This window comes from Macaca nemestrina, chromosome 12 (assembly GCF_043159975.1).
Source record: "Macaca nemestrina isolate mMacNem1 chromosome 12, mMacNem.hap1, whole genome shotgun sequence".
NCBI lineage: Eukaryota > Metazoa > Chordata > Mammalia > Primates > Cercopithecidae > Macaca > Macaca nemestrina.
Window position 1 is genome coordinate 118,597,268 of NC_092136.1, and position 19,764 is coordinate 118,617,031.

Here is a 19,764-nt window from a genome sequence, read left to right on the forward strand (position 1 = left end):
TAACCTCATGTCAAAACATTAACACTGATACACTACAGATCCTCCTTGACTTACAATGGGATTATGTTCTGATAAATTCATCCTAAGTTGAAAATATTACCCAAATCTACTGAACATCATCACTTAGCCTAGCCTCCTTGAAACATGCTCCACTTAGCTTATAGTTGGGCAAAATCACTTGACAACACCGTATACTGTACAGTATCAGCTGTCTACCCTCAATGATCATGTGGCTGGCTGGGAGCTGCAGTTTGCTGCTGATGCCCAGCATCATGGGAATATCATATAGCATATTACTAACCAGGAAAAAAATTAATCTTAAAAATTCAAAGTACGGTTTCTAATGAAAGCTTATCACTTCCACTGAAAAACCATAAAGTGAACCATCGTAAGTCAGGGACCATCTATATATGTACAAAACATGGCTAGATCCCAGGACTACAGATTTTAATGTTTTTAAAAGGCATTTATAACATGGTGAGATAATACGTCTAACAGAGATTAATAACCAAACACTACAAAGTAGTATGCACAAAATGAGACAATATATATTATATGCTTTTAAAAATTAATCGCCGAGGCTGGGCACGGTGGCTCAGGCCTGTAATCCCAGCACTTTGGGAGGCTGAGACAGGCGGATCACAAGGTCAGGAGATCGAGACCATTCTGGCTAATATGGTGAAACCCCGTCTCTACTAAAAAATACAAAAAACTAGCTGGGCGAGGTGGCGGGTGCCTGTAGTCCCAGCTACTCGGGAGGCTGAGGCAGGAGAATGGGCATAAACCCGGGAGGCGGAGCTTGCAGTGAGCTGAGATCCGGCCACTGGACTCCAGCCTGGGCAACAGAGCGAGACTCCGTCTCAAAAAAAAAAAAAAAAAAAAAAAAAAAATTAATCGCCGAGTAGAAAGAGATGTAGAATAAATTTGGCTTTGCGGTTATTCACTCCTCTTCTAAAAAATGAAAATAAAACCTAATCTCTGCTATCTCTAAGAAAAAGACAAAAAGGAGAATTCCAATGAATGCCTATAATCTACTCCCGCTGACAGGTAAAACACATTTTATAAGCAAATTAATTTAAACTGATCGCTTATGTGTTTACTAGATCATAAACACAAGCAGCTTTTGCTTCATTCACTGGCAGTTATAAGCAAAGCACAGAAAAGTACAGAATAGTATAATGCCAAATGAAGAGATATTACCTCATCCAACACTATCATCTGGACATGATCAACCTTTGCTACTCCCTTCTTAATAAGATCCAGGATTCTCCCAGGGGTAGCAATCACCACGTGCACTATGCAAGATTTAGAAAACATATATTCTCATTAATTTTAATTTGGGCAAAAAGGATATTGTAAAGGTTTATCATATTACAGTCCTCAGTTGCTTAATGATAATTCTGAGAAATGCATTGCTATGCGATGGTACAGCCTACTCCACTGTATAGCTCCATTATAATCTTATGGGAACACCGACATACATGCGGTCTGTCACTGATCAAAACATTGTTATGCAGCACATGACTATCTTTTATCAGAAACACTAGGCCGGGCACCGTGGCTCATCCATTAATTCCAGCACTTTGGGAGGCCCAGGTGGGTGGATCACATGAGGTCAGGAGTTCGAGACCAGCCTGGTCAACATGGTGAAACCCTGTCTCTACTAAAAGTACAAAAATTAGCTGGGTGTGGTGGTGGGAGCCTGTAATCCCAGCTACTCAGGAGGCTGAGGTAGGAGAATCGCTTGAACCCAGGAGGCAGAGGTTGCAGTGAGCTGAGACCACACCACTGCATTCCAGCCTGGGCAACAGAGTAAGACTGTGCCTCAAATTAAAAAAAAAAAAAGAAAGAAAAGAAACATATTGTGTTATAGAGGTGGGAATAACACAAAAAGGTCCAAAGATGTGTTTTAGGATAAAGTCTTCCATTTCACCGCAGGATGCTTAAAAAATACTTTTCACCTCTACACTGGGTGGGGTACAGCTTCCCAAATCACCTGCTTCCAACAGGAGGCATACTTTCTTGTCTTAGGGTAATTCCCAATTAATAACAGAAGGCACACCAGACTTCTGACATAAAAGCAATGCCTCTAATCTGGAACAGTGAACCGAGTATTGTTAAAAGGATCAAACAAGATAACAATTTTTAAAAAACCTATGCAATACAAAGAATATATCACATAATTATATATAGTATTCTAACTAAAATTTTAGATATAATTTTATGAGTGATCTCATTCTTGCTGTTTTGTTACCTTTTTCCACTCAGCAATGTATCATGAAAATCTTAATGAAAATGAATACAGATCAACTTCACTCCTTAATGACTATGTAGAATACTATTCAGACTATACTTTAATGTATTTATTTAGCCAATCTCCTTCTAAGTTGGTCCAATTTTTTGGCACGACAAACCACCCCATAGTAAACAACTTTGTACATACAGCCCTACATTTACCCAACTTTTTTCTTCAGGAAAGATTCTTAAAAATATAATTTATAATTTTAAAATAAGACTGCCAAATTGCTCATGATAGAGATAAGTTGACACCCCCACGTTTACAACATAGCCTATTTCTCCACAAACTCACATTAATGTCTACTACTACTTTTAGCTTTACCAATTAAACAGGTAAAATTACTATAAACTTGCTGTTTTAGAATTAGTAATAAAGTCAAATATTGCTTTCAATTACGGTCAATCTGTTTTTTTTCTCTTGAATGCAATGGTCATTTCCTTTTTTTACTGCAGGATTTCTGTTCCTTAATTCTTAAAAATAATTTTTAATAATTTACTGAAACACTTGAGACTAAAATTACAGAGAGCTACACTACCTTTTAGTAATCATTTCTTACCTGTATCATCAAGCCTCATTATGTCATCTCGTAAATTGGTTCCTCCTGTGGTTGCCATCACTTTGGCCCCTCCCATGTGTTTGCTGACCTGGATGCAAATTTGACTGACCTGTAGAGCAAGTTCTCTAGTGGGAACAATCACCATTGCTGAAACAACATCAAGGAACATATGAGAAAATATGGGGTGAGGTGGGAGAACATACTATACATTATATTTACAAAATTCAAGAAGCTACAGAAATACTGCCCCTTATGATGCAGTGGCTCAAGCCTGTAATCCCAGCACTCTGGGAGGCCAAGGTGGACAGATCACGAGGAGTTTGAGAGCAGCCTGACCAACACGGTGAAACCCCACCTCTACTAAAAATACAAAAATTATCCAGGCTTGGTGGCACGCAGCTGTAATACCACCTACTCAGGAGGCTGAAGCAGGAGAATCACTTGAACCCTGGAGGCGGAGGTTGCAGTGAGCAAAGATCGCGCCACTGCACTCCAGCCTGGGCGACAGAATGAGACTCAGTTTCAAAAAAAAAAAAAAAAAGGCGGCCAGATGCGGTGGCTCACACCTATAATGCCAGCACTTTGGGAGTGCTGGGATCCACCCAAGGTGGGTGGATCACCTGAGGTCTGGAGTTTGAGAACAGCCTGACCCTATCTCCACTAAAACTACAAAATCAGCCAGGCGTGATGGCACATGCCTGTAATCCCAGCTACTAGGGAGGTGAGGCAGGAGAATCGTGAACCCAGGAGGCAGAGGTTGCAGTGAGCCGAGATCGCACCATTGCACTCCAGTCTGGGCAACAAGAGCAAAACTCAAAAAAAAAAAAAAAAAAAAAGAAAAAAAAGAAAAGAAAAGGAAACACTGCCCTTATAATCTAGACACTGAGATGTATTAAAAAATTGGGCTGGGTAGCACAGTGAGTAACTCACACCTGGAATCCCAGCAGTTTTGGAGGCTGAGACGGGAGGATCATTTGAGCTCAGGAGTTTGAGACCAGCCTGGGCAACGTAACAAGACCCCATCTCTACTAAAAAAATCAAAAAAACTAAAAGTTGAATCATCACAAGACTCACAGGACATTATGAAAACTCAAATGGACAAATCTCTTTACAAAAAGAGAACTTATTATAGTGTCCCAGATTTAGACTTTCCCTCAGCAATACTATCACATAAATATTACACTCTTCTTTTTCTTTTGAGATGGAGTCTTGTTCTATTGTCCAGGCTGGAGTGCAGTGGCGCCATCTCAGCTCACTGCAACCTCCGCCTCCCAGGTTCAAGCGATTCTCCTGCCTAAGCCTCCTGAGTAACTGGGATTGATTACAGGCGTCCGCCACCACACCCAGCTAATTTTTTGTATTTTTAGTGGAGATAGGGTTTTACCATGTTGGCCCTGCTGGTCTCAAACTCCTGACCTCAAGCGATTCTCCTGCCTCGGCCTCCCCAAGTGCTGGGATTACAGGTGTGAGTCATTGCACCCGGCCTTCTGCTGCTGCTGCTTCTTTTTTTGTTTTGAGACAGAGTCTCACTCTGTTGCCCAGGCTGGAATGCAGTAGCATGATCTTGGCTCACTGCAACCTCCACCTCCCAGGTTCAAGCAATTCTCCTGCCTCAGCCTCCTGAGTAGCTGGGACTACAGGCACTTGCCACCACACCCAGCTAATTTTTGTGTTTTTAGTAGAGATAGGGTTTCACCACGTTAGCCAGGCTGGTCTTAAACTCCTGACCTCAGGTGACCTGCCCACCTCAGCCTCCAGAAGTGCTGGGATTACAGGCATGAGGCACCACACCCAGCCAATACCCTTTCTTAATTACAAACTTTTAGCATGTTGAGTTGGCAACTATTAGCTCAAAGTTTATTAACTTAATATTTCTAAGAGCCCCAACTACATTTGAGTCAGATTCACCAGTGTAAAATACCTAAGTAGGAAACTCCTGCTCTCTAGGTTCTATTTATATCATATGAAAAGTGGGGGCCGGGCACGGTGGCTCAAGCCTGTAATCCCAGCACTTTGGGAGGCCGAGATGGGCGGATCACGAGGTCAGGAGATCGAGACCAGCCTGGCTAACACGGTGAAACCCCGTCTCTATTAAGAAATACAAAAAAAACTAGCCGGGCGAGGTGGCGGGCGCCTGTAGTCCCAGCTACTCGGGAGGCTGAGGCCGGAGAATGGCGTGAACCCGGGAGGCGGAGCTTGCAGTAAGCTGAGATCCGGCCACTGCACTCCAGCCTGGGTGACAGAGCGAGACTCCGTCTCAAAAAAAAAAAAAAAGAAAAGTGGGAAGAAACGGTAATTACAGATTAAGAAAGCTAAAAATGTAAAGTTTCAGAGGTGAAATCTTAATTCCATTAACTTACACTGAATATAACTATGAAAATTGTTTATTCCCACTGCCGAGGCTCTTAAAATCTCAGAACCCACAGACTTTAAACAGAAGTTCATGTTTCTACAAGGAATTCTGCTAACACTCATCTGCCACAAGAAATAGTTCCATAGTTTATAAGTAGCAATGTCAACTAATTTAACCTCTCAGGATTCTCAGCTGTCTTTTTTTTTTTTTTTTGAGTTAAGAGTCTCACTCTGTCACCCAGGCTGGAGTACAGTGGCACAATCTTGGCTCACTGCAACCTCCACCTCCTGGGTTCAAGTGACTCTCGTGACTCAGACTTCCGAGTAGCTGGAATTACAGGTGTGTGCCACCACATCCAGCTAATTTTTGTATTTTTAGTAGAGACAGCGTTTTGCAATGTTGGCTAAGCTGGTCTTAAGTATCTGGCCTCAGGTGACCCACCCACTTTGACCTCCCAAAGTGCTGGGATTACAGGCTGTGAGGCCCTGTGCCCAGCCTCAGCTTTCCTACCTATAGGGCACTAATACTTATTTTTCCTGTCTCACTGGAATGCTGTCAAAACTGTGTATCATATAAAAACACTCTTAAAACTAGAAATCTCTAAAAAGCTGGGAATCATTTTTAAAAGACCATCATCAGGCTAAAAAAAAATCTGAAAAGAAAGAATACAGATTTTAGATAATGTAAATTCTGTCCAAAAAAAAGGCGTAGTATCTTCTACACATAGCTCCAAGGCTGAAACTCCCATTTTTAGTTTAAAAACAAACTTTTGTTCAACTAACCTTGTATATTGTCCTTCTTCAGGTCTAGCCGTTCAAGTAAGGGAATGAGGTAGGCACCGCTCTTGCCTGTTCCATTTTTTGCTCTAGCTAAGATATCCCTACCAGATAAAGCAATGGGAATGCTCTCCTCCTAAAAGAGATAAGACAATACAAAATTACTTGTGAATTTAGTACACAAGCAAATTCCTCTCTGAAATACACTGAAGGATACCTCTTTTCGGTATTGCTTTAAGTATCCTACATTTGAATTCTACATGAATAGCAGAGATCCAAGTAAATCAGCAGGACCAGTCAACATCAACATCATTATAAACCAGTATTTACTAGAACTGCTCACAGAATTTTAAATTGTAACCCAATGTCATAAAAACTGTGTTATGTGTGTGTCTGAAGAAAACAACAAAGAAAGTGGAGGAACTCAGGCTGACCCATAAATAGCACTTGAAAATACAGACAAAACAAAAGCAAAGCCTCCTTCAAACAAAAATTGGAAAAATGGCCAGGCACAGCAGCTCATGCCTGTAATCCCAGCACACTGGGAGGCAGAAGTGGGGGATGGCTTGAGCCCAGGAGTTCAACACCAGCCTGGGCAATTGGGCAACATGAAAAAACCCCAACTCTACAAAAATTACAGAAATTAGCTGGGTGTGGTGGTAGGTGTCTGTAACCCTTGAGAGGCTGAGCCAGGAGGTCAAGGGTGTAGTGAGCCATGACTGCACCACTGTACTCCACCATGAAAGAAATCTTGTCTCCAAAAAAAAAGCTAGACACAGTGGCTCACATCTGTAATCCCACCATTACGGGAGACCAAAGCAAAAGGATCACTTGAGCCCAGGAGTTTGAGACCAGCCTAGGCAAGATGGTGAGACCCCATCTCTACAAAAATTTTTAAAGGAAAAAGCAAAAACAATTCCAAGGTAAGACTATATATATTTTGACTAGCAAACCAATTTGACCAGTGAAAAACTGTAGCTTGGACACCTCATCCCTGCAACAAAACACAAATAGGCTGGGAAAGCTTAATCTCAGGTCCTACTTGTCATTTATTTATATAATAAGTACATCTCCAATGTCTGTCTCACAGCCTACTTCTCTGTTCTGAAATGTGCTCTCTATTGAGGGTTCAATTCTATTGCAGTTATCTCAAATACGGTCACATTACTAAAGGTGACCTCTCATTTTAATATTTGGCTTACTTTCTTACGTATTTTGCAAATGATAACAATAGTTCATATTAACTTAAATTTCCCAGACAACAGCAAAGGATTCTCAAAGGTTACTGAAAAATAAATAGACATAAATAAAGAGAGGTCAGGAGTTCAAGAACAGCCTGGGCAACATGGCAAGAACCCCCTCTCTACAAAAACAAAACAACAACGAAAAAGCTCAATTAGTTGTTAAAACTGTTAAAAGGAAATGATGTGAATTTTTTTTTCTTTTTTGATTTTTTTTTTTTTTTTTTTTGAGACGGAGTCTCGCTCTGTCGCCCAGGCTGGAGTGCAGTGGCGCGATCTCGGCTCACTGCAAGCTTGGCCTCCCGGGTTCACGCCATTTTCCTGCCTCAGCCTCCTGAGTAGCTGGGACTACAGGCGCCCACAACCGCGCCCGGCTAATTTTTTTGGTATTTTTAGTAGAGACGGGACCTCGTGATCCGCCCACCTCGGCCTTCCAAAGTGCTGGGATTACAGGCGTGAGCCACTGCGCCTGGCCATGATGTGGAATTTTAAATGTTTTTCTTTATTTTTTGAGACAGGGTTTCATTCTTGTCACTCAGGCTGGAGTACAATGGCGCGATCTTGGCTCACTGTAACCTTCGCCTCCTGGTTCAAGTGACTCTCCTGCCTCAGCCTCCTGAGCAGCTTAGACTAAAAGCATGCACCACCACGCCCAGCTAATTCTTGTATTTTTAGTAGAGACAGGGTATTTCACCATGTTGGTCAGGCTGGTCTTGAACTCCTGACCTCAGATGATCCACCGACCTTGGCCTCCCAAAGTGTTCGGATTACACACATGAGCCACCGTGTCTGGCCTGAATTTTTAATTTCTAAAACTAAGACACTAGGAATCAAATTCACAGTCACTGACATTTCTCCCTTCTATGCCTGGGTTAATGACCAATAAAAAAAAAAAAAAAAAAAAAAACCAAAAAAACAAAAAACAGCTTTAGCCCTTTAAAGCCGCTATTGCTAGAAATGACTAAATAATAAGCAGGACGACTTCCATCTCCCACAACACTCTTCTACCTAGAGCTCCAATCACAGGATATAAATGGGTTCTATATGGTCAAAACAACACAGCTGCCAGAACAACTGTGAAAATGTTGTTGGCCGGGCGAGATGGCTCATGCCTGTAATCCCAGCACTTTGGGAGGCTGAGGTAGGTGGATCACCTGAGGAGTTCGAGACCAGCCTGGTCAACATGGTGAAACCTCGCCTCTGCTAAAAATACAAAAATTGTCATGGCGCGCACCTGGAGTCCCAGCTTACTTGGGAGCCTGAGGCAGGAGAATCGCTTGAGCCCAGGAGGAGGAGGCTGCAGTGAGCCAAGATCGCGCCACTGCACTCCAGCCTGGGCAATGGAGCAAGACTCCAACACACAGACACACACACACACACACACACACACACACACACACACACACACACACACAGACACACACACACACGAGAATAAAATATTGTTGTCTTCACAGGATTAGTCTGCCCAAGATCACAAAGCAAGAAATGCTTTAGCCAGTACTTGAATGTAGATCTGCACATAACATGTAGGCAAGAAGGTGGAGAAAATGGAACTCTCATACACTGCTAGTGGGAACGTATAGTCATGCAAGGAAACCAGTCTTGCAGTTCCTCAAAAGGTTAAACAGAGTTACCATATGAACTAGCAATTCTAGGTATACAGTGAAGAGAAATAAAAATATCTCCACACAAAAACCTGCACCTGAATTTTCACAGCAGCATTATCCTTAATAGTCAGTTCCTTCTATGTATTTTTTTTTAATAACAGTACAAACTTTATTCATAAATAAAACTTCATAAGGTTAAAAGCAGGGGCAGTTTCTATTTTAAAAAGGGAACGAGGAAGGCAGCCTGCTATTTTATTTAAAAATCACAAGTTAGGTTTTTCAAATGGATAGCAGTTGAGATCATTAAATCCCCTTCCTACTTCCTAGATTTTCATAAAATAGCACATTAACTCCTCAGTCCTTGGAAAACCACCCCAAATATCTACCAACTGATGAGTGGATAAATCAGTAGTCAAGCCATACAATAAAATATCATTCAGCAAAAAGGAATGGAATATTGATACATGCTACAACACAGATGAACTCCGAAAACATTATGCTAAGTCAAAGAAGCCAGTCACAAAAAAAGTCAAAGAAGCCAGTTACAAAAAAATCACATACTATAGGATTCCATTTATATCACATGTCTAGACTAGGCGAAGCTAGAATGACAGAAAGTATACTAGGAGTGGGAGAAAATGAGGTGTGACTGCTAAAAGGGTTTCTTTTTTTTTTTTTTTTTTTTTTTTTTGAGACGGAGTCTCACGCTGTTGCCCAGGCTGGAGTGCAGTGGCGCGATCTCGGCTCACTGCAAGCTCCGCCTCCCGGGTTCCCGCCATTCTCCTGCCTCAGCCTCTTGAGTAGCTGGGACTACAGGCGCCCGCCACCGCGCCCGGCTAATTTTTGTATTTTTTTTAGTAGAGACGGGGTTTCACTGTGGTCTCGATCTCCTGACCTTGTGATCCGCCCGCCTCGGCCTCCCAAAGTGCTGGGATTACACGCTTGAGCCACCGCGCCCGGCCTAAAAGGGTTTCTTTTGTGGGACTGATCAAAATGTTCTAAAATTTATTGTGGTAATGGTTGCACAACTCTAAATGCACTAAAAAGCATTAAATTTTATACTTTTGATGTGTGATTTGTTGTTTATATCTCAATAGAGCTATTACCCCAAAAAAATCAACCCCACAAGCTTAGGGCTGACATCTACCACCTTAGGTCTCCAAGTTCACACTCACTGTACCATTCAGATACTGACTGAAGAGTATTTGTTGTGTATTGGTTCTCCAGTATCCCTTTGCTAAGTAATACTCCCATTTCCTTCTAAGGAATTACATACGCCCTGCTCTCCCCTGTCCCAACAGACCAAGCCTCACCAATTTTCTAAGCCAAGTGGTAGACACATAGCCCACACTAGGCCAGCGGAATGTTGCCTCCTAAGAATCTAAATGTTACAGTGCATCCATTACAGCTTCCTAAGTCCTTCGGAGCTATCTCAGTTCTCAGTCATTTCCAAGTATGTTTCTCTAGTCTTCTCAATCTTGTGAATTCCTGTTCTTTTTCCAATAAATTTCCTTTTGCTTAAGTTAGATCAAGTTGGTTTCTGATACCTATAATTAATGGTATACTTTCCAATTTCCTAGTATTGAGAGGCATTTTACAAAAGTGTGGTACCAACAAAAGCTCGACATTGCCCAACTAGCTGCATTTACACTGACTGCTTCCTCTTATTTTCCAAACCTTAATTTCCAAGAGGAAAAAAAACCCTATGGGTACTACAGAGGAGGTAGCAGTGATTGTTACAGATGTTCGCTGCTTACCAGGAAAAAAAAGGGGAGATAGTAATTTCTAATAATATCTCTAATTTACGCTGCAGATGGTGGCTCACGCCTGTAATCTCAACACTCTGGAAGGCTGAGGCAGAACTGCTTGAGGCCAGGAGTTCAAGACCAGTCAGTGTGACAAAGAGAGACTCTGTCTCCCCGACCCCACCCAAAAATAAAACAAAACAGAACGCACACACAAAAACCACCACAAAAAAACAACCAAAAAAACTGAGTTTTTAGGAAATAATTTTTTAATCAAAATAAACACATTGTGAACAGGAGGAATGACTTATTACAGGATTCAGAATGCTATAATTCCTAACTATAAATAGTAAACTATTAATCCTTATTAGACCTTAGTTGACCTGGCACAAAATTTTGTTGCCAACAGTAAGGAGCTTCCATGTTTCCCTCAATAATGAACTACTCATTTCTTCACCTTCTTAGATTTTCGAAAAAGTGTTCAAGAGGTGTGCCCAGGATTTGGAAGCAACAAGAGAGGCCATCTTTCTCAATCATAATCTCAAAGTTAATATAACCTTTCAAATAATGCTAAGCAGACAAATACAGTATATTCTTAGGCCTTCCAAAGAAGTCTATGTTCCTATAAAGCTACACCTTTAGACTGGCAGTTATTCTACTGGCCACAGCATCCATACCTAGAACTGGTCACAGATGGCTCTATCAAAGAAATATGTGTGGGAGCAATCTGTAGTATATCTGGTTCCAGGCTATCAATGTAAAAGCTCTTTTGAGAGCATATAATTTTAAGTGCCTAATTCTCCAACTTTTTTTTTTTTTTTTTTTTTTTTGAGACAAGGTCTTGCTCTGTTGCCCAGGATGGAGTGCAGTGGCACAATCCTGGTTCACCTGCAGCCTCAACCTCCTGAACAGCTAAGACTACATGTCCACCATGCCCAGTTAATTTTTGTACAGTCAGGGTTTTGCCGTGTTACTCAGGCTGGTTTTGAACCCCTGGGCTCAAGCAATCCACCCACTTTGGCTTCCCAAAGTGCTGGGATTACAGGTGTGAGCCACTGCACCCAGTCAATTCTCCAATAATCTCACAGCCAAACTGCAACAGAATTCCACCTCAAAAAAATTCCACCTCTGCATTTGAATTCCATTCAAATGCAGAAGACTCACCCAACTAATCAAAGCAGCTTTAATATTTAGGGGGAAAAAATGCCTGGATGAAACTGTAAAACCAAGCATGATAGAAGACATGCTTTTAGGCACGGGGGAGGGATGACAAAAAAAAAAGAGAGAGAGAGAGAAGGTAGATAATGGAAAGAATACTAGAAGACAGCCTGCCATGAGGTTATATTTTACCAGGGGGGTGATGGGTGCACCCAAATCTCAGAAATCGCAACTAAAGAATGTACTTGGCCAGGCGTGGTGGCTCATGCCTGTAATTCCAGTACTTTGGGAGGCCGAGAAGAGTGGATCACCTGAGGTCAGGAGTTCAAGACCAACCTGGACAACATGGTGAAACCCCGTCTCCACTAGAAATACAAAAATTAGCCTGATAGGCTGGTGCGCACCTGTAATCCCAGTAACTTGGGAGGCTGAGGCATGAGAATTGCTTGAACCTGGGAGGCAGAGGTTGCAGTGAGCCAAGAGCACACCATTGCACTCCAGCCTGGGCGACAGAGCGAAACTCTATCTCAAAAACAAAAACAAAAGAATTTACTCATGTAACCAAGCACCACCTGTTCCCCAAAAACCTACGAAAATAAAAATAAAAATTTTTTTTTTTACTAGGGGATCTGTAGATTTTGTTTCGGTTCTAAAATCCTAATATTTGTGACTTGTTACTCTGAATGACTCTAAGAAACAGATAATCTTGTGCTTTCCATGGATCCCCAGGACAAAACAATAGGAAAGAAAAAGGCAATACAATTGGTGGCCTTGAGTATCTAAAACAATATACTCATACGATACCTTGCTATTTCAAAATACTTTGGTTATACCCTACATTTGATCTTCACAATAAAAATCCCGTGAGAGAGTACTTATTTCTACTTTACAGAAAAAGCTAGATGTCAGACTGGTTAAGTGGCTGAAGAGTTAATTGTTATGCTATACCAACACTGAGAGTACTAGTAACAAAGTTAATTTTAAATTTTAATACAAGGTAAGAAATAGGAGTTAACAAATACCCATTAAGAAGGAGGACTGGGCTAAGTGCAGTGGCTCACACCTATAATTCTAGCACGTTGGGAAGCCAAGGCAGGAGGACTGCTTGAGCCAAGGAGGTCAAGACCAGCCTGGTCAACATGGCAAAACCTTGACTCTACCAAAAAAAAAAAAAAAAAAAAAAAAAAAAAAAAAAAAAAGAAAAGAAGAAAAGAAAAGAAGCCAGGTGTGATGGTACTCCACTATCATCCTTACTCAGGAGGCTGGAGCAGGAGTATCATGCGAGCCCAGGAGTTTGAGGCTGCAGTGAGCTAGGATCGTGACACCGCACTCCAGCCCAGGAAACTCAGTAAGACTCCGTCTCTTTAAAACAAATTTAAAACAATTACGTCTCCTAAATTAACTAATTTCCTTTTTTGAAACCATTATATAAAATAACCCATAACATTTTTTGAGCATTTATCATGTACTAGGCATTATACTAAGCACATGAACTATCTCATTTAATCTTTACAACAACCCTATGGTATTATACTATTATCTCAATTATATAGGTCAGGAGTCCAAGACTTACAGCTCCCAAATAACCAATTTATGAAGGAGCAGAGCTGGGATTCAACCTGGGCAGTTCCCTACACCATGTTCACCTGCAGACATGAGTTACCTAAGTTTCATCAAAGCATGCTAAATAAGCACAGGCACTATGCTAAGTACTAGAAATAAAAGCTGAATGATGCAGTTCCTACTGTAGAAGAACTCTCATAAGACTTCAGTGGCCGGGCGCGGTGGCTCAAGCCTGTAATCCCAGCACTTTGGGAGGCCGAGACGGGCGGATCACGAGGTCAGGAGATCGAGACCATCCTGGCTAACACGGTGAAACCCCATCTCTACTAAAAAAAAATACAAAAAAACTAGCCGGGCGCGGTGGCGGGCGCCTGTAGTCCCAGCTACTCGGGAGGCTGAGGCAGGAGAATGGCGTAAACCCAGGAGGCAGAGCTTGCAGTGAATTGAGATCCGGCCACTGCACTCCAGCCTGGGCGACAGAGCGAGACTCCGTCTCCAAAAAAAAAAAAAAAAGACTTCAGTGGGCCAGGCGCGGTGGCTCACACCTGTAATCCCAACACTTTGGGAGGCTGAGGCAGGCGGATCACAAGGTCAAGAGATGGAGACCATCCTGGCTAACATGGTGAAACCCCGTCTCTACTAAAACACAAACAATTAGCCGGGTGCGGTGGCACACACCTGTAGTCCCAGCTACTCGGGAGGCTGAGGCAGGGGAATCGCTTGAACCCGGGAGGCGGAGGTTGCAGTGGGCCGACATCGTGCCACTGCACTCCAGCCTGGCAACAGAGTAAGACTCTGTCTCCAAAAAAAAAAGACTTCCGTGTAGATAAAATGGATTAACATGACCTACATCATAGTAGATTCCTAGGTATTTATTTCCTTTTTTTTTTTTTTTTGAGACTGAGTCTGGCTCTGTCGCCCAGGCTGGAGTGCAGTGGCCGGATCTCAGCTCACTGCAAGCTCCGCCTCCTGGGTTTACGCCATTCTCCTGCCTCAGCCTCCCGAGTAGCTGGGACTACAGGCGCCCGCCACTTCGCCCGGCTAGATTTTTGTATTTTTAGTAGAGATGGGGTTTCACCGTGTTAGCCAGGATGGTCTCGATCTCCTGACCTCGTGATCCGCCCGTCTCGGCCTCCCAAAGTGCTGGGATTACAGGCTTGAGCCACCGCGCCCGGCCAATTCCTAGGCATTTCTAATACCTACACCCAAACTACCGCTGTGATGATGCATATCCTTGTCTTAATACTTTATCCAGCCAATAGCACACTCACTCTGGGTAATCACTACCCAGCATTCTCTGCTTCGAACATGGCTCAATTCTTCCAGGTTGTCCCATTTTCCTCTAATGACTACATTCATATGCCAATTCAGAAAGGTACCTATCATATTACAGTGAATTATTTGTACAATTAGCTGTCCTTTCCAAACTGTAAGACAGGAACCATATATCTGTTTTATTCATCACAGAATTCCCAAGGTCACTTTACAGGTCACTCAACACATTTTTTGAGCCAATACATGTTGGCTCAATGAAAAAGTACTCAGTGACAGGGTTTGTCCTTAGCACAGCCTGAATTCAATCATTTCATCAATTTAAGTATGTCTGTTGTCATCATTTATCAAACTGGCCTATGTATAATGCATGTTTATATGTACATGTATATTTATGTGTATGTGTGTGTGGATATGTGTATATACATGCATTTATTTCCTTGCTCTTTCCACTGAAAGAACCAAGTAGCAAACAGGGTACCTAATGCCTGGGTCTTGGTCCCTAATACTACTCCACACTAAAAAGAATCAAGGAGGCCGGGCGCTGTGGCTCACGCCTGTAATCCTAGCACTTTGGGAGGCTGAGACGGGCGGATCACGAGGTCAGGAGATGGAGACCATCCTGGCTAACACGGTGAAACCCCGTCTCTACTAAAACTACAAAAAAAAAAAAAAAACTACCTGGGCGCGGAGTCAGGCGCCTGTAGTCCCAGCTACACGGGACGCTAATGGTGTGAACCTGGGGGGTGGAGCTTGCAGTGAGCCGAGATCACACCACTGCACTCCAGCCTGGGCGACAGACTGAGACTCCGTCTCAAAAAAAAAAAAAAAAAAAAAAAGAATCAAGGATCCTTGGATGTCAATGCTGGGCCAAGGTAGATATAAGATAAGCCTGCCATCATGTTATGTCAAAAAGCAAGAAAGGGGCTGGGTGCGGTGGCTCACATCTATAATCCCAGCACTTTAGGAAGCCAAGGTTGGCGATCACTTGAGATCAGGAGTTCGAGACCAGGCTGGTCTACATGGTGAAACCCTGTCTCTAATAAAAATACAAAAATTAGCTAGGTGTGGTAGCACACATCTGTAATTTCAGCTACTGGGGAAGCTGAGATACAACTGCTTGAACCCAGGATGGGGAGGCTGTAGTGAGCCGAGATCATGCCACTGCACTCTAGCCTCTGTGACAGAGCTAGACTCCGTCTCAAAAAAAATAAATAAAAGCAAGAAAGCACTCAAGAAAAATGAAGGGGACACATCATAAAAACACAGGAACCAACCTGAAAGAGCCTACACTGGCCAGATCTAGGATATTTTTAGGGGAAAAAAAAAAAAGAAAGGTGAGTGTAAGTCCACACTGATAACAGATAAATATGGATGAGGAGAAGGGAAGTTTCTTCTTTATAGGGGCAAATACAGAGAGAGTGCTAGAATTGGAAAGTCATCATAACCCATCAGAGCAGAGATGAGCTCAAGCAAGAATCACCAATAGGTGCTAAAACTAGAGGGGAAATTTTGTGATTTTTTTAAACAAGTATCATGCCATGAATTGAAGATACAAAGTCAAATCCCACCTCTGCCACTCATGAGTTACAAGTATCTTTGGCTAAGTTAAGTTTCTCAAGCTCAGCACAACTGACATTTTGGGCCACAAAATTCTTTGTTGTAAGGGACTGTCCTTTAGCATTCCCCCATTAATGATAATCAAAAATGTTTCTACAAATTGCTAAATGTCCCCTGGGGGACAAAAATTCTCCCTGGTTGAAAACAACACGCTAAAGGCGGGCGCGGTGGCTCAAGCCTATAATCCCAGCACTTTGGGAGGCGGAGGCGGGCGGATCACAAGGTCAGGAGATCGAGACCACAGTGAAACCCCGTCTCTACTAAAAATACAAAAAATTAGCCGGGCGCGGTGGCGGGCGCCTATAGTCCTAGCTACTCAGGAGACTGAGGCAGGAGAATGGCGTGAACCCAGGAGGCGGAGCTTGCAGTGAGCCGAGATCGCGCCACTGCACTCCAGCCTGGGCAACAGTGTGAGACTCCGTCTCAAAAAAAAAAAAAAAAAAAAAGAAAACAACACGCTAAGAGAACTAACTGCTCTGAACTTTTGTTTTCTCATCCATAAAACGGGAATACATAGCCTGAATATCTATCTTACTGGGTTGGAGGAGGAGGGTGGCAATAGAATTACTGTATTTGCATGGTCTCAAAACGCACCCCAGATTGCTTATTCATCTCAACGGAGAGGAGAAAGAGCAGTAATCATAGAATGGAAAAATCATACAACACCTTGACAGTGTAATCAAAATTAACATCACCAAAGAGAAATAAATGGACACTATGTACACCTTCAAACATGATACCCTGAGAAGGCCATAATGTGATTTCTGCATTATTCAGGCTGAGAAAGCCTAACTTGAATCCAATTACTTTCGAATATCAGAAAATCCCAAAATGGGAAATGTTCCATTAATAAAAAAAGGAGGCCAGGCATGGTGGCTAATGTCTGTAATCCTAGCACTATGGCGAACACAGCCTGGATAACACGGCAAAACCCCATCCCTACAAAAAAATAAAAAAATTAGCTGGGTGTTGTGGCACATGCCTGTAGTCCCAGCTACTCAGGCGGCTGAACGCAGGAGGATCACTTGAGAGCCCAAGAGGTCAAGGCTGCAGTGAGCCGAGATCAGGCCACTGAACTCCAGCCTAGGTAACAGGGCAAGACCCTGTCTCAAAAAAAAAAAAAAAAAAAAAAAAAGAGCGGTGGGGGAAAGGGGTTGTAGGCTGTATTTTTAATATGTCGATGTCATAAAAGGAAGAAAAAACACTAGGGAAGCGCTAATGACTAAAAAAGACATAACTACAAGTAATACCTGACCCTAGACTGGATCCTGTATAGAAGAAAAAAACTGCTATAAAGGACATGTTTGGGTCCATTAATAATTAGAATGACAAATGAGACAGAAGTATTTTGTCAATGTTAATTGAAGGTAACTGTATTGTGGTTACATAAGAGAATATCCTATTCTTAAGAAATATACACTGAAATATTTAGAGTTGTAAAGACCATGATTTTCTACTTTACCCTTAAATATTTCAGAAAAACTGTGTACACATGAGAGAAAAATGTTAGTTTGCTATACCACTTCCGCAGAGCAAAAAGAAAACTGTTTAATGGCTGACACATAACCTTATATATGTTATAAAAAGGGTTAACATACCTGAATAGGAGATGGCTTTTCCCAGCCCATTTCAAAAATTCCCATCAGTAACTCCCGTTTCAAACAGTAATCTTCAAACTCATTTCCTTTTGTGGAGGTCACATCCTAGTCAAACAAACAAAAGGAACAATAAAAGAATAAATAACAGTGTTTGGAAAATTTGGTGTCCTTTGGAAAATTTATCTGGGTCGGACATGGTGGCTCATGCCTATAATCCCAGCACTTTGGGACGCCAAGGCGGGCAGATCACCTGAGGTCAGAAGTTCAAGACCTCAGGTGGCCAACATGGTGAAACTCCATCTCTATGAAAAATACAAAAAATTAGCCAGGGTGGTAGCGCACGCCTGTAGTCCCAGTTACTCGGGAGGCTGAGGCAGGAGAATCGCTTGAACCCAGGAGACAGGTTGCATTGAGCCCCGATCGCACCCACTGCAGAGCCTGGGGGGACAAAGCCAGACTCTATCTCAATTTAAAAAAAAAAAAAAAAACAAGGAAAGAAAACTTATCTGACTTTAGTACTTTACCTGCCCAATCTTAAATATAAATACATGCAGATTACTTGTTTTAATCTGTATTTCAACTTTTCCTGAAGAAAAATCACTTGTCCTGCTTTGACACACAAGCTATTTAAAAAACTATGTTTTGGGGAAAGGGCACTTGGTCATAGCCTTTTTTTTTTTTTTTTGAGAGATAGAGTCTCGCTCTGTCACTCAGGCTGGAGTGCAGTGGCGCGATCTTGGCTCACTGCAACCTCCGCCTCCCAGCCTCCCAGTTTCAAGTGATTCTCCTGTCTCAGCCTCCTGAGTAGCCGGACTACAGGCGCCCGCCACCACACTCGACTAATTTTTGTATTTTTAGTAGCGACAGGGTTTCAACATGTTGACCAGGCTAGTCTCGAACTCCTGAAATCAGGTGATCCGCCTGCCTTGCCCTCCCGAAGCGCTGGGAATATAGGCAAGAGCCACTGCGCCGGGTCCCTCGTCATAGTCTTCTAAGGACTGGTGGAATAGTGTTATTTTTTTACACAAATATCATGCCGTGAATTGCAAATCACAAGATATGAAGTCAAATCCCACCTCTACCACTCATGAGCTACAGATATCTTTGGCTAAGTCAAATTTCTCAAGCTCAGCACTACTGACATTTTGGGCCACAAAATTCTTTGTTGTAAAGGGCTGTTCTTTAGCATCCCCCATTGATAAGCAAAAATGTTTCTACAAATTGCTAAATGCCCCCTGGGGGACAAAAATTCTCCCTGGTTGAAAACAATACACTAAGGTAACTAACTACTCCAAACTTTTGTTTTCTCATCCATAAAACGGGAATACATAGCCTGAATATCTATCTTACTGGGTTGGAGGAGGAGGGTGGCAGCGGTGTTATGGTCCTGAAACCAATTCCCTCCAGATACCGAGGGACAGCTGTACTTCACTTCTAGTTCCCCACCATTATTCTACTTGTATTTTACAACCAACTTACCGAAGTTTTGATTCTAAGATCCTTTGGAGGGAGTTTTAAAGTCTTTTTCCAGTCATCACCAGGTCTAGAGAGAATACAGTAAATTTGAAGTATCAAAATTTATAGCATCCAAGATGATTCATCTCAATTATAATTGTTTTTAAAAGCATGGTAAGTTTTAATATATTCCATTTAATATATCTAACAAGATAATTAAACAACTTTAGAAAAAGTGTTGTTACACAGAAACAATCCCAGGAGGATAAAAAAAATCAAGAACAGAAGGGATTAAGGCATCCATCGTCTTAAGCAATATTGTATACCGTGTAACTGTTGTCAAAGGTGTTTTGTTTGACCTACACAGCGTGTGTTTGAATTTAAATTGGTTTAAATTAGTTTTCAACATTTAAAAGTTGTTAAGATTTTATATCTCTTATAGAACTCCTGGATTCAAGCAATCCGCCTGCTTCGGTCTCCTAAAGTGCTAGGATTACAGGTGTGAACCACCATGGCTG

At 42.2% G+C, this 19,764-nt stretch overlaps 1 protein-coding gene across 4 annotated transcripts in view; it reads right to left on the bottom strand.

Annotated features, from left to right (window-relative positions):
* The window catches only part of LOC105476398 (DEAD-box helicase 6), a 47,031-nt gene that overhangs the window by 15,914 nt on the left and 11,353 nt on the right, over positions 1-19,764 (bottom strand). For all 4 annotated transcript variants that reach the window (XM_071075670.1, XM_011732294.3, XM_011732295.3 and 1 more), the window contains exons 3-7: positions 19,271-19,334; positions 17,792-17,896; positions 5,991-6,120; positions 2,856-3,002; positions 1,201-1,295 (exon numbers count right to left, since the gene is read on the bottom strand). In XM_071075670.1, the coding sequence (XP_070931771.1) occupies positions 1,201-1,295; positions 2,856-3,002; positions 5,991-6,120; positions 17,792-17,896; positions 19,271-19,334 (541 nt within the window). The remainder of the gene's footprint in view (positions 1-1,200; positions 1,296-2,855; positions 3,003-5,990; positions 6,121-17,791; positions 17,897-19,270; positions 19,335-19,764) is intronic.